The sequence below is a fragment of the Spea bombifrons genome, chromosome 1 (assembly GCF_027358695.1).
Source record: "Spea bombifrons isolate aSpeBom1 chromosome 1, aSpeBom1.2.pri, whole genome shotgun sequence".
NCBI classification, from domain to species: Eukaryota; Metazoa; Chordata; class Amphibia; order Anura; family Pelobatidae; genus Spea; species Spea bombifrons.
In genome coordinates, this window is record NC_071087.1 from 149021556 (window position 1) to 149034212 (window position 12657).

General features: G+C 37.0%; 1 protein-coding gene across 1 annotated transcript in view; it reads left to right on the forward strand.

Annotated features, from left to right (window-relative positions):
* ANKRD55 (ankyrin repeat domain 55) overlaps positions 1 to 12657 on the forward strand; it is a 30935-nt gene that overhangs the window by 7599 nt on the left and 10679 nt on the right. The window contains exons 2-4 of the mRNA XM_053448057.1: positions 7262 to 7384; positions 10503 to 10633; positions 11703 to 11812. Of these exons, the coding sequence (XP_053304032.1) occupies positions 7262 to 7384; positions 10503 to 10633; positions 11703 to 11812 (364 nt within the window). The remainder of the gene's footprint in view (positions 1 to 7261; positions 7385 to 10502; positions 10634 to 11702; positions 11813 to 12657) is intronic.

The following is a 12657-nucleotide window of genomic DNA, read 5'->3' on the forward strand; positions in this document are numbered from 1 at the left end:
GCATAAACACAAAAGTGTATATGCTATGATCAATTTAGGATGATGCACACAATGTACAGAGCAAAGTAAACATTTGAGACAGATACACACACATATATAGAGAGCAAAATAAAACACACTTAAATTATGTGGATGTGGAATTTGTCAGTGCCATTTAAGGGGGCACTCCAGTAATCATATGATAGCTGAGTGGGCCCTTAAAATTTACATGTGCTTTCTGTTGAAAATGCTTGGGTGGATTTTGCGCAACCCCCATATGCATTTGCTTTCCCCCATCCCTGTGATTGCTTTAGGCCCCATGCTCCCGCTTGTCCTGCTAACTTCTTCCTAGACAGCAGCTGAGGCACCCAGTGGGGTCATGTAAAGCATGATATTTGCCCCAGCAGTAGTGACGTGGTAGTTCATAGAGAATGTGAGCTGCATTGAAACAGGGCTCTGCATGAACGGCATTGGTGATGGGTGAGCGTGAGGGAGAGGAGATGAGTGTATGGTGTTGGAGTGGACATGTGTGCATTTTGTGTAGGTGGATTGTGTTGGAGTATGTGTTATAGTATGGTATTCCTGTGTGTTAATGCATGGTGTTAGAATGTGTGTGTGTGAAGGCATGTTATTAGCATGTGTGATTTCAGGTGTTAGCATGAGTGTGTGTGAGCAACGGTGTTAGGCTTAGTGCATGTTACAATATGGTGTTATCATGGCTGTGTGTGTTAGTATTTGGTCTTTACTGTGTGTATCGTGTGAGTGTGTAAGGGGTGAACCTAGGGTTTGTGGTGCCTGGGAGACAGAGTGTGTGTGTAAATGCATTTATATCAACCTGGAGGAAGCTGACTCACTATAGCCGTGGAACATCGTCACTGACTGGTAACCCACATGCAAAGCATTTATTCCGCTTGAGATGGTTCTGACTGCACATTTTTTTTGTGAGTTTATGTTAATAAATTGAGATTGGATTTTAATTATCACAGGGGCTTGCGCTATATTTGTTCCTTCCCCCCCTCACGTGTATATATGAGTCTGGGAGGAGACACCTAGTTCTAAGTCCATTTCCTGTGATCCAGTGACATTTTATATTCTTTTATGGATTGAGAAGTCTTTGAGGAGTTCACCTTTATAGGAGAGTATATTTATTTGCTACAGGACACGGCCAGGGATGGAATAACAATGGGGCAAATACCTCAAGGCCCCTGGTGTCAAAGGACCCCCACTTGCTGACTGCATGCTGCAGAGCAATTTCTGTATTAGCCGGCACTACATAGCATGGATACAGTGCTTGTTGTGCTGGGTGAGGTAGGAGGTCAGGTGGGGGGGCTGCTTGGTGCAAGGGTTCCTGCCCTGCAGGGGGGTATTTGCAGAAGCACAGACAGACTCCATTATGGGTGTCAGTGATGGAAGAGTCACCTTCCTAAAATCTGTCATGTGATAGGTCTTTAAACTGAAGAAAATAACAAATGTTATTTTACAGATCCACATTTCAGTTCACACAGTGGACTTTTAGCAAGACAGTGCTACTATGAGACAATGCAAAAATATATATATACGTATATATTACGTATTTGTAATTTGAATTGGGGTGCAGTTAACTTAAATGATATTACTTGGCATGAAACAAGGTTTTTCATGTTCATTTTCTGGACAACAAATAAAAAACAGAATTTCAAGGAATGAGTGAAAACCAGGGGGGGTAATTAAATTACCGCTAAATCTGAACGACATTGGTAATAAAATAACCTCCTAAAAAGTGTCAAAATGGTCCTAGTAAAATACCCATGGTGGTTTTAAAATCTGTGAGCACTATTGAAGTTAGAGTCCCACTATGCTCTTGTCTACAGTTTATGAAAATTACATAAAAACATAGCATATTAGGCAACTGCTACTTCTATTCAGCATATACTTGAAATATGAAAATATAGCAAAATCCATGAATGTCTGGGGATTTGTATAGCATATTACACTATATTTCGACAGATACCTAATTAGCAGGTCATTTCAGAAGATACATTACTTTGCCTCGTTAACGCAACAGGCAAATTATTGGCAACAAGTCTTGTACTAGGGAGTTAATTAACCTACTTATAGCTAGGAAACTATGTTGATTGACATGTTTCCTACAGTCAGCTACACTGAGAAGCGCTTTATTGGTGCATCTGGAAATATAATAAATTGAACATTAAAAGGAAACTCAAATCCCATTTTTATTATTTTTTTATGCATACTGGAGTCAAATTGGTGCATGTGATTTTTGTTTTTGAGAACCTCAATGTGACTGCTTCTATATAATAATACATAATATAAGATTCCATAGAACTTCAGTTAGCATGCACTACAGTTGTGGTAGAAGCATACTTAAGAAGCAGTTAGGGATGGATGAGGAAAAATATTTGCATCCTAGAAACCTATATAGGGATATTCTGGCACCGTTCAGCCCAAAAGGCAAGTCCAGTTAAGGGGCTGTGTACAGGGGCGTAACTAGAAACCTCAGGGCCCCGGTGCGAGAATCTGTTAAGGGTGCCCCCCACCCCCAACCCATCTATCCCTTTCTCACAATCTCCCCTCTCCCTCCCTACCCCCCTTCTCACAATCTCCCCTCTCCCTCCCTAACCCCCCTTCTCACAATCTACCCTCTCCCTACTCCCCTTCTCACAATCTACCCTCTCCCTCCCTAACCCCCCTTCTCACAATCTACCCTCTCCCTACCCCCTTCTCACAATCTACCCTCTCCCTCCCTACCCCCCCTTTCTCACGATCTATCCTCTCCCTCCCTACCCCCCCTTCTCACGATCTACCCTCTCCCTCCCTACCCCCCCTTCTCACGATCTATCCACTCCCCCCTACCCCCCCTCTCACGATCTACCCACTCCCCCCCTTCTCACGATCTACCCACTCCCCCCCTACCCCCTTCTCACGATCTACCCACGATCTACCCACTCCCTCCCTAAACCCCCCCTTTGTAGGTCACTTACCTTCAACTCCTGTGTTGGGGCGTTTGTCTCGGGTGCCGGCGCTTCACTCCTGTGGCTCCACTGGCTGTGTAATATGGTGCACCAAACATAATTTGGTTGACACCATGCCCAATTTGCAGAACAAGCCCTATCCCAAACACATACAATATAGAGAGCACAGAAAAGCATAGAATTATTATTATATTTTATTTATGTGGTACCAACAATTTACGCAGCGCTTCATGCAGTACATAGACTTAAAGGGTCTAGATAGTAAGCTTGCAAGCAGGGTCTTCTCTACTTAATGTATCAATTTGTCTTAGTTTATCAATTCTAGTCTTGTCGTATCCCTTGAATATATGTATTCTAAGAAGCACTGTGTAAATTTTTTGCGTATATAAAAATGAAGGATAATAATAATAATATTAATAATACTGATAATAAAAGTGTATAACAAACTGACAGATTAGGTAAAGAGGGCCCTGTTCACAAACTCACAATATCATTTCTTTCTTAGTTCATTAAGCATTGTACCCCAATGAAATTGATAATTGCTATCAACCCTACTGCCTGAAATTCATGTAAATGCTATTTTATCATTTACCATATCCAGAGAGTTGGCTAACACAATTTCCAAATCAGAGTAGCCCATAGGGCAATATAGGAGCAATGAGGAAACCTGTGGGTTAGGGCCACTACTCAGATTGTATTTTGATAACAATCTGATCATAAATATCAAAATGAAAAGCAAATGACACCAATATTTGTTTCTGAACTTTTTAAATTGTTTATTTTTAAAAAAGATTTAAATTTATTTATTTAAATACATACATTTTTTGCATTTCTGAATGACATGATTACTTTTTGCTATACAGTGTGAAATAGAAAAGAACAAATTGACCAAACATATAAAAATAAACAGTGTTTATCGCAGTGGTCCAATTTAGCAAATTAGCGTTTTTACACTACATGTAGAGCAAATTAACATTGCTTTACTTTACAAAATAATTACCACTGCCAAGCAGAATACCAAAAGTAACAAGAACTAAATGACTTAAAAGCCCCCCAGTGAACATATCCCCTGCATGTGGTTGTACGTACGTGTATATTACACACACTCCCCATTACATTTACAGTGCAGAACATATTACAGGGTAAGCACATGTAAGGAGTTCCATAACTATGCTAAAAATATAGGTAAGAAATAAATATTTCCACAAGTATCAGTTTCTGTATGTTCCTCTAGTGCACTCGCTTTTGAGCACTACAACTCCTATGATAGTTTTCTGAAGGTAAAAAGAGTTGTTGTCCATAAAGCCCATTTATTATCAAGTTAAGAGTTAAGTTGAATGCCCAGATTCAACTAAGGTTGCATATTTGCTAAAATATGAGTTTTTTCCTAGTGTATGTGACTTTAACTTTTGTTGTGTTACAGGTGAGGGCAGGTAAGTTCAATAAGAGCTTGCATGACCATGAAACATGCAAATTCACTACATCTCTCTGTAATACACACATTAAAAAAATAAATAAATACAAAAAATAAAATGGGGTCCACAAAACCACCTATTATCCAAATAGGAGACTGAAGATTGGCTTCTCTTCCGTTATCCTGCATACAATACTTAATCCTAGGGTGGTATATTGCCATACAGTCGTGTGAAAAAGAAGGTACACCGTCTTTGAATTTTTGGCAGGTAAATTAAACAATAGGTAAATTCAACCTCAGATGAACAACAACACATGACATATTACACCGTGTCATGATTTACACCCTCACTGCTTCCATAGGAATTAAGATGCTAGCTAGCATATGGGTGGTGCTAATTAAATGCCCTTGATTAATTAATTATCAGAAAGTGTGAGCACCTCTATAAAAGATGACGTTTTAGCATTTTGCTGGTCTGGAGCATTCAGGTACGTGTTAACACAAGGCCAATGATGTTAGAGAAGCAATTGTTGTGGCTCATCAAGCTGGTTAGGGTTATAAGGCCATTTCCAAACCATCATTCTGCAATGAGAAAGCCTATTAAAAAAGTGGAAAACATTCAAGGCAGTTGCCAATCTTTTTTTTTCATACAACTATATATACCCCCTCACCCCCACCCAAAGGGACCCCACTGTACTCCTCCATCTGCAAGGGGGTGGTCCAACTCTCACCGACCTAGTTTGAAGAGTTTTGAAACACCCCATGAGGCAATTGCTCCCTTGAACCTTGGACCAGCACGCTCTTGCTGCTTATCTTGCTGGTTTGAGCGGGCTGCAAACGAGTACATGAAGGGCTGCCTGCAGGCCACCAGTTGGACAGCCCTGCTCTAGAATGTTCATGGCATTGAATCATGTAGTAGAAATTTTCTATTGAACTTAATGTTGTTGTTTTTTGTTTTTGTTGTTAAGGTTTAGTAGGCGAGGTAAATCTCAGACAATGCGATTTTAACTACTATGAACCCGTTCGCGACAAAAGACGTACCAGGCACATCATCAGAAAATTTCCCTTTGAAGACCCATGACATAATTGATACTTCTTTGTAAAAAAAAAAACCCCACAATGCCACAATCATGGCAATTGCAGGGGAACTGCTGCTGTTACCAGCAACAGTAAGACAGACCTCCCCCCAAGCCTCTGATGGCTCCTACGGGAGCAAACATTGAGGCTTAACACTGCCGGTTTACACAAATTATTATTAAAAAATGTACATTTTATTTTATATATAATTAATTATTACAACCATGATGTAACCATAGAAACTTTACCGAGACCAAAAGGATTGTATCTGTGTACTACAAGGAAGGTAAAAAGTTCTAGTTATGTACATATGACTTAACCATGACCTTCTAGCTGTTGCTATATTGTCTTTCCAAATAATCCTTAGACCGTATAGTTACCACTAAACGCCAGCCAAAAGTAATGCAAAGATAATTCATTCTCCTTATTGTGGAGAATGAGTATTTTTCTCTTGGTTGGTTAAGGAGCTGTAGGAACTAATATGTCACTCATTGTTGGGTGATATTTAGGCTTTGATTAACTCCTCCAGTGCATCCTCTTCAGATGTCAATTAAAATTGATATGTGTCTAAGAAAATAGTCACATCAGTCAATTAACGTCAATGAAATATTCACCACCCCTCCCAATGTTCTCTGTGTAAAACTCACAATGAAAGTACAGTACAGTAGATTATAAAATGATTATAAAATGACAGTCTGCCGCCATAGATTCTCGCTGTCTTCGCTGTGTTTTTCTACAGATCATAACTCTGATTTACTACATGTGCTGTGTCCAGCTATGGCCTAGATCAGAGTCAACCAACAACTGTTAAGTTTCCCATGCTGCTTAGCAATCATGCAAAACAAAGAGAACGGCTAAATTATCTTTATGGCGTGTACCGCCTGCCAAGAAGGATAGAATTTTTAGTGGTGCTTCAGAGGGCAGAATGGGCTGCAGCCTATGCTCCACTTACCTACAAGCCTGTGACACTTGTTTTATACTTATATTTGTTTATTTTAACTAAAAAATGACACTGATCTCTTGATGATTGCGTATCTTTGTAATATCTGTGAACAAATAAAGATACATTTAAACAAAGTAGAAAAATGGCTATACCTTAGTAAGAGTCAAATAAGGTAACAGGGAGAAATGTGTCCTTGGCTGTAGAATACCAACTGTTCCATTAACTGCCACTTAAAAACTATTAAACAAAAGGAACACTCGTACATTTTAAGGTCAATAACAAACTATTCTATTTCCATTTTTATTAATAAATATCCTAAAATGCAATAAAAGAAGAACACATGAATGCATGTTTTGATTTGTGGAAGTGCAAGCCTTTGCTCTCGTCTGTCTGCCTACCTTCAAGCCACAGGCAGATATAAGTAGCAGATATTAGCAGATATAAGTAACTGAGTTAAGACATTGGCTAAAGTCAAAGGGGTACAAGACAGCATTTTATAAAGGTACTGGGTTTGACATTTTTTACAATATAATCTACAACTAGGCTTTATTTCACCTTTAGCTTAGTTATTGTTCATTCCACGTAAATCAATATAATTCAAGGCTAGGCTGATGGCATTTGGTTTGACAGTGAAGGATTAACAGGTATGTGTTATTTACTTGAAATATTACAATGGGATTTGCATGCCAAATAAGAAAACGCCATATAACTTTTATTATAGTTGTCTTTAGAAAAAAAGCTATTTTTGATAAATGCAGCCATTTTACTTGACGTTTTTGTAACACCAGAAATGTAAAAGTAACAGTATTTACCGTCCTACCCCGAGATCTGTAACAATACTTCGTTATAGACTGATTTTTCATTTTATGTTTCAAGGTGATTCAACAGAAGAGATTGACCTGACTGTAGTTTATCAAGCATCAGCTAATGGAGATGTCAACACATTGACTGCAATCATACGCGAAGATCCGTCTATTTTAGAATATTGTGACAATGAAGGTAACTTCACAAAGAGAATTGTATAGAGCGAATCTGGAAAAAAGACATATTACATATATTAATCGGATGTTAAATGTGTAAAATCCATTTAGTTAAATTGAGATTAACAGTGTATTCCTCGTAATGAAATAGGAAAAATACAGTTAGCCGGTTTTGTACAGACAATGGTGGATGGCATGGCAGTTTATGAGTGTACCATGTATCTAAGTGGTGGTACAGTAAGTCAGATTTATTGTTTTTGGAATATAGTCATTATTTTGTGTAACCACTCAAATACAGTTGCATCTACCATGACTTAGCTTTTCAGCTTGAAGTATGGTCTTCTACTGGAAGCAGAGAGAGGAAGCAAAGTTCTTACACTGAAATATGCTAATTTTACCATAAACTCAGTTTAAGATCCTTTCTAAAGTATATGGGCTGAAAGGCCAGTTTTCAAAATACCAGATTAGATTTGATGGGAATTCACATTTCTGGAAGGATACACAAGAGGACCAAAGTCTATATATATATATATGGCTTGATATTTTTATGCGGGAAAAACAGGCAGATTAGATGGGCCAAGTGGTCCTTATCTGCTTTCAAATGTTTCTACGTATGCATACATGTCTCAAACAGACACTCATACAACGTTTGAGATACCTCAAAAGGCAACCTAAGCCCAGGTCTTGTATCAAAGGCATGGTCCCACCTTGGACCACAGCAGACTCGCAATAGACTTCCCTTCTCTGCATTCGCCATTCTCCTTTCAATTATTTCTATTACATTTGAAAATTAAGACAGAAAAGTTTTTTTTTTCCTGCCATGCGACAAATACATGGGAATGACAGAATTTCAAGAACATCGTGTTCCTAAAATACCATCCTACAAAGTATTAGTATGAAAGGATTCCTTTTTGCTATTATTTATAAAAAAACCATTAACTATGGCTGGAGTGGGGTTTAATTGTACAAAAAAAGTAGTCAACAAAAATCATAATAGCAATCATGACTATAATGCAGTGAACAATTGTATTTAATTGGCACCAGCGTATATATTTAATACTATTAAATAAAGTGTTTTTAAATTATATCCTACAATTACTCTCTGCTCTTTCGAAAAGGTTAAGCCATTTCTTCTCAGCATGATTCATCCTACATCTTTATAGTTTCAGGCTGGGATAAAAGTAAAAACTGAAGTACCTTTGAGAACATGTTATTTTTATGGCAGTGTGAATTGTTAGATTTTTTAAGATAATGTCCCTCATTTTTAATGTCACACGCAACAACATTCACAGTTTGCAGCTTTCTATCAAAGTTGCCATCTTGATTTTTTTTTTGTTAACAATCCAGAAGAAGAAAGAATGGCCACAATTTTGATTTTATAGAATGCACTTATAAAGATAGAAAGATCTATTTCACTAAACCCTGTATAATGTGTGAACTAATCCCATACCCCATATCACACGAACTACAGCTTTTACAGCTTTCCATCTTCTTTGCGTTTTCACAGAAATAAATGAGATGTTGAGTCTCAAACATAATGAAGTGGATTCGGTGCTGGAGACAATTATATCACAATTTATTCATTAGGAATCCTCACAAACATCACAATGAAAAAACAAAACAAATGAATAAACAGAAATAGATTAGGTATGATTAATGAACTGAGAGAAATTCATTGAATCCAGCCAAATCTTTGTCAATCTCATATAAGACATGTGCTGACATACAGTTATAATTTTGGGTGTTTTACCAAAAAAACGGTGGTGTTTATAGCCCAATGCTATGCCGAGGCTCAATGTAGAAGCTCCTACAATAGCATTCATCTGAGTAGACCTCCTGAGCGGAGCCACTTCTAAATTCAGTGGCTACTCTGATCAGAGACACATAAAAGCTGCTCAATGCTGGATTCATTCTTTTTATTAAATACAACTTAGTGTAGATTTTCAGCTTAGAAGCATGATAATTGCAGTCCTCTGGGTCTTGTGTACTGGCCAGTTCTGGAGCTTTTACGATAAAGTTTCATTTTTTTGCAACATTGCTAATAAAAATCCTCTCCTTTTTTCGTGTTGGTTTGGCCGTACACTAGCCGTTCAGAGAAGACTTTATAGCTGGCATAAAAGCTACGGAGAACGTCTGTTTTTGCAAGCTAATTAAAGCCAAGAGCCAAGAAAGTAATTTTTTGTTCATTCTCCAAATCAGCTGATTGTAAAGTACTTCTCAACAAGCACAGCGGGGAAAATAATCATAATAATAACACACAGGCTGTATAAAGATTCTACTGAGATCTTGAAAGGACCTACTGAAATTAACCGGCATGGTGCAGCCAGAATACTGCTCAGTTCTTTGATGGGCACAAAAACAATGAATGCTGTTATGTGTACAATATTTATTATATGGATGGGTTAACAAGGGAGCAAAAGTGACACTCGTTACAGAAGCAGGTGAAAAAAATATCAGACAGACAGCTCAGTCATTGCCACCAACTGGCCCAAGTTATTGGAGTTTCATGGTGATCCATGGAACCCAGGCTCATAACTTACCCACAACCTATACGAGCATCCGTTTGTATCCTATAATTTATTTATAAAGAGTAATTCTAGACCAATCACCATAACATCCAAATGCAATGATTAGTATTAGAGTTGGATGAAAATGTTCTTCCTACACTGGAGAACTTCTTGCAGGTATAGAGTTTCCCCTGACGCAAGCCATACAAGTTAATTAATACAGTATTTTCATGCTCGTACCATATCTCATTACATCATGCCATGTCTTGAAATATAATTATTTCTCCAGTGGAACTGTTTCTTGAAAAAAATATTAAAAAAGTTGACATACCAGTAGTAGGCTATGCTCATTTACTAAAAAGCATTACATTTTTATCTTTAAAATTCATTTTAGTGCAGATTAGTCTCAGATATGGAACCGGACATTAATGATAACGTTTATTGTCACATACCTGGCATCCCTTCCAAGTGCGTGTCAGTAAATGATGATATCATTATTATTTGATTTGAGTATTATTGCTATGGACATATATGATGACAAGGTCAAGTTTACAAGTTTGTGAACATTAATATTAATTGTACTATGGCTTAAAGTAGTTTTTTTTCTAACTGTATTAAATTCTTTTCCAGGTTGCACACCTTTGATGCATGCTGTTTCAGGACGTCAGGTGGATACAGTAAAATTATTGTTGAAAATGGGAGCTAATATAAATACTCAAGATGCCTGCGGCCGAACTAGTCTATCCCTTGCAACATACCTGGTAGGATTATTTCCACTCTATAAAACCATATGCTTATATTTATAAGGAAATATAGTTTTCACATTGTTGCATAGGTTGGTGAATACCAATAAATGGCTAAGCGAGGGTAAGATGAAAAAAGCATTACACGTTATAAGCACACATTAATATTAAATGATCTGATAACATTTTTTTTTACATATTTTAAACATACCTAGAATTAAATACATATTACTTGTATCCATTGGCTCAAGAAGAACACAAAAACTACTACTGCCCATATTAAGTGTAAAACCTACTTAAGTTTCCATTGTGTTTGGAACGTTATGTTGTGTATTCTGTAATTCACTACATTTGCATCCATTTCTGATTTTTCCTACTTCTGCATTCTTGGAGTTAGCGTCTTGTAACTGAACTTGTAATATTTATCTCTTTAGTTTACATCAATTTTACATCAGTAACTTACACATAACCTGCTGATGCACAGACCCCACTGTTTGCTGTTTTGTTTTTATATATTATGTTATTTATTATATTCTAATTTAAATGTATCTCCCATATGTCCGAGGGCAGACTTCTTGGGAACTGATAATCAATATATTTATACTCATACGTTCAAAACACACCCATGGTCAATTATTTATAACCCCCCCCAAAAAAATATCTAAAATTGCAGTGCGATTTCGTTTTGTACCTTACCACTGTAACTGGAATCATTTTTGATATTCTTCTATATTATGACTACATTTAATCACATATTTTCTACTTTTACTGGAAATAATGCATCCTGTGTAAATCACACATTCTTTTAATTTGATGTGTTGCCCTTAACATAGAAACATAGAATTCAACGGCAGGCAAGAACCATTCGGCCCATCTAGAATGCTCAATTTTCCTGGTGTAAAACTCAAGTTTTAATCAGTACTTGATCTTGTCAGACCAACCGCTGAAATCATTAATGATAATGAAAATAATGTGTTGTGTGATTTCTTGCGAATTTTTTTACTACTGCAGGCACTTTTACAATCTGGGATTCATCTCTTTAAAAGACGCAGCATCAAATATGTATTTTATTTTTTTACAATTGCAGGGATGGCTGGAAGGCTGTGTAAGTCTACTCAGGAATGGCGCGAAGCAAAACATACCTGATAAAAACGGCAGACTTCCACTGCATGCTGCCACCGCCGAGTCTGATGTCAGGTGCAACAATTACACAATTTGTGGCTTTTAACTATTTTTCCAGATAAGTTCTAGACACCCAAACCAAGAAAATACAGTAATTTACTTGCTAGCACAAAAAAGGATTTAATTATACATCTCTTAAAACACAATGGATTTGTTCACCTTTTCTTGCATTATTAATATCTGTATGTGTGTGATACTTGGATTTATTTATCCATTTTTGGAAGTGGGAGTTATAAGGCTGTTCATATATATTTTTACATTAATGCGGGACTTCATATTAATTGAGTGTATTATTTCATTTATAAAACAATAAAACAAACAAAAATAAAGAGAACACAAAAACATATACTACCAGTCAGAATATTGCATGTATCATGAGTACCCCTTTAATTCCTTCCTGTTCTGTTGCTATCACATTTGCCTGAAAATAAAACGTGTTATAAAAGTTATGCTTTCTATAAATCATTATCATATTTATAGACAAAAAATTTAAACATTTATAGAAAACCAAATCAAGAAGAGTTGCTGTTAAGAAACCATAGTAGGCTTGAGTATTGCAAACATGCTCTGGTAGACCTTCAAATTCATACATATAATTCTAGATACCAATGGAAATATTAAGGAGAACTGTCACATCTGAGATAAAACCATACTCAAATACGGCACTAAAAACCACCCTATTAGTGTTATCTTTATTTGCTGCTCATTTTAATTTATTCAGACTTATTTTCAGGATACAGTAATTATTTTCTAGCCTCCATTAGTGCAACCATAGAAAACAAGTTTGACATAAGCTCACAGAGGACGGGCAGGACGAAGCCCATGACGGCCGAAACGTACGTCTGGGATTGTTGGTTCCC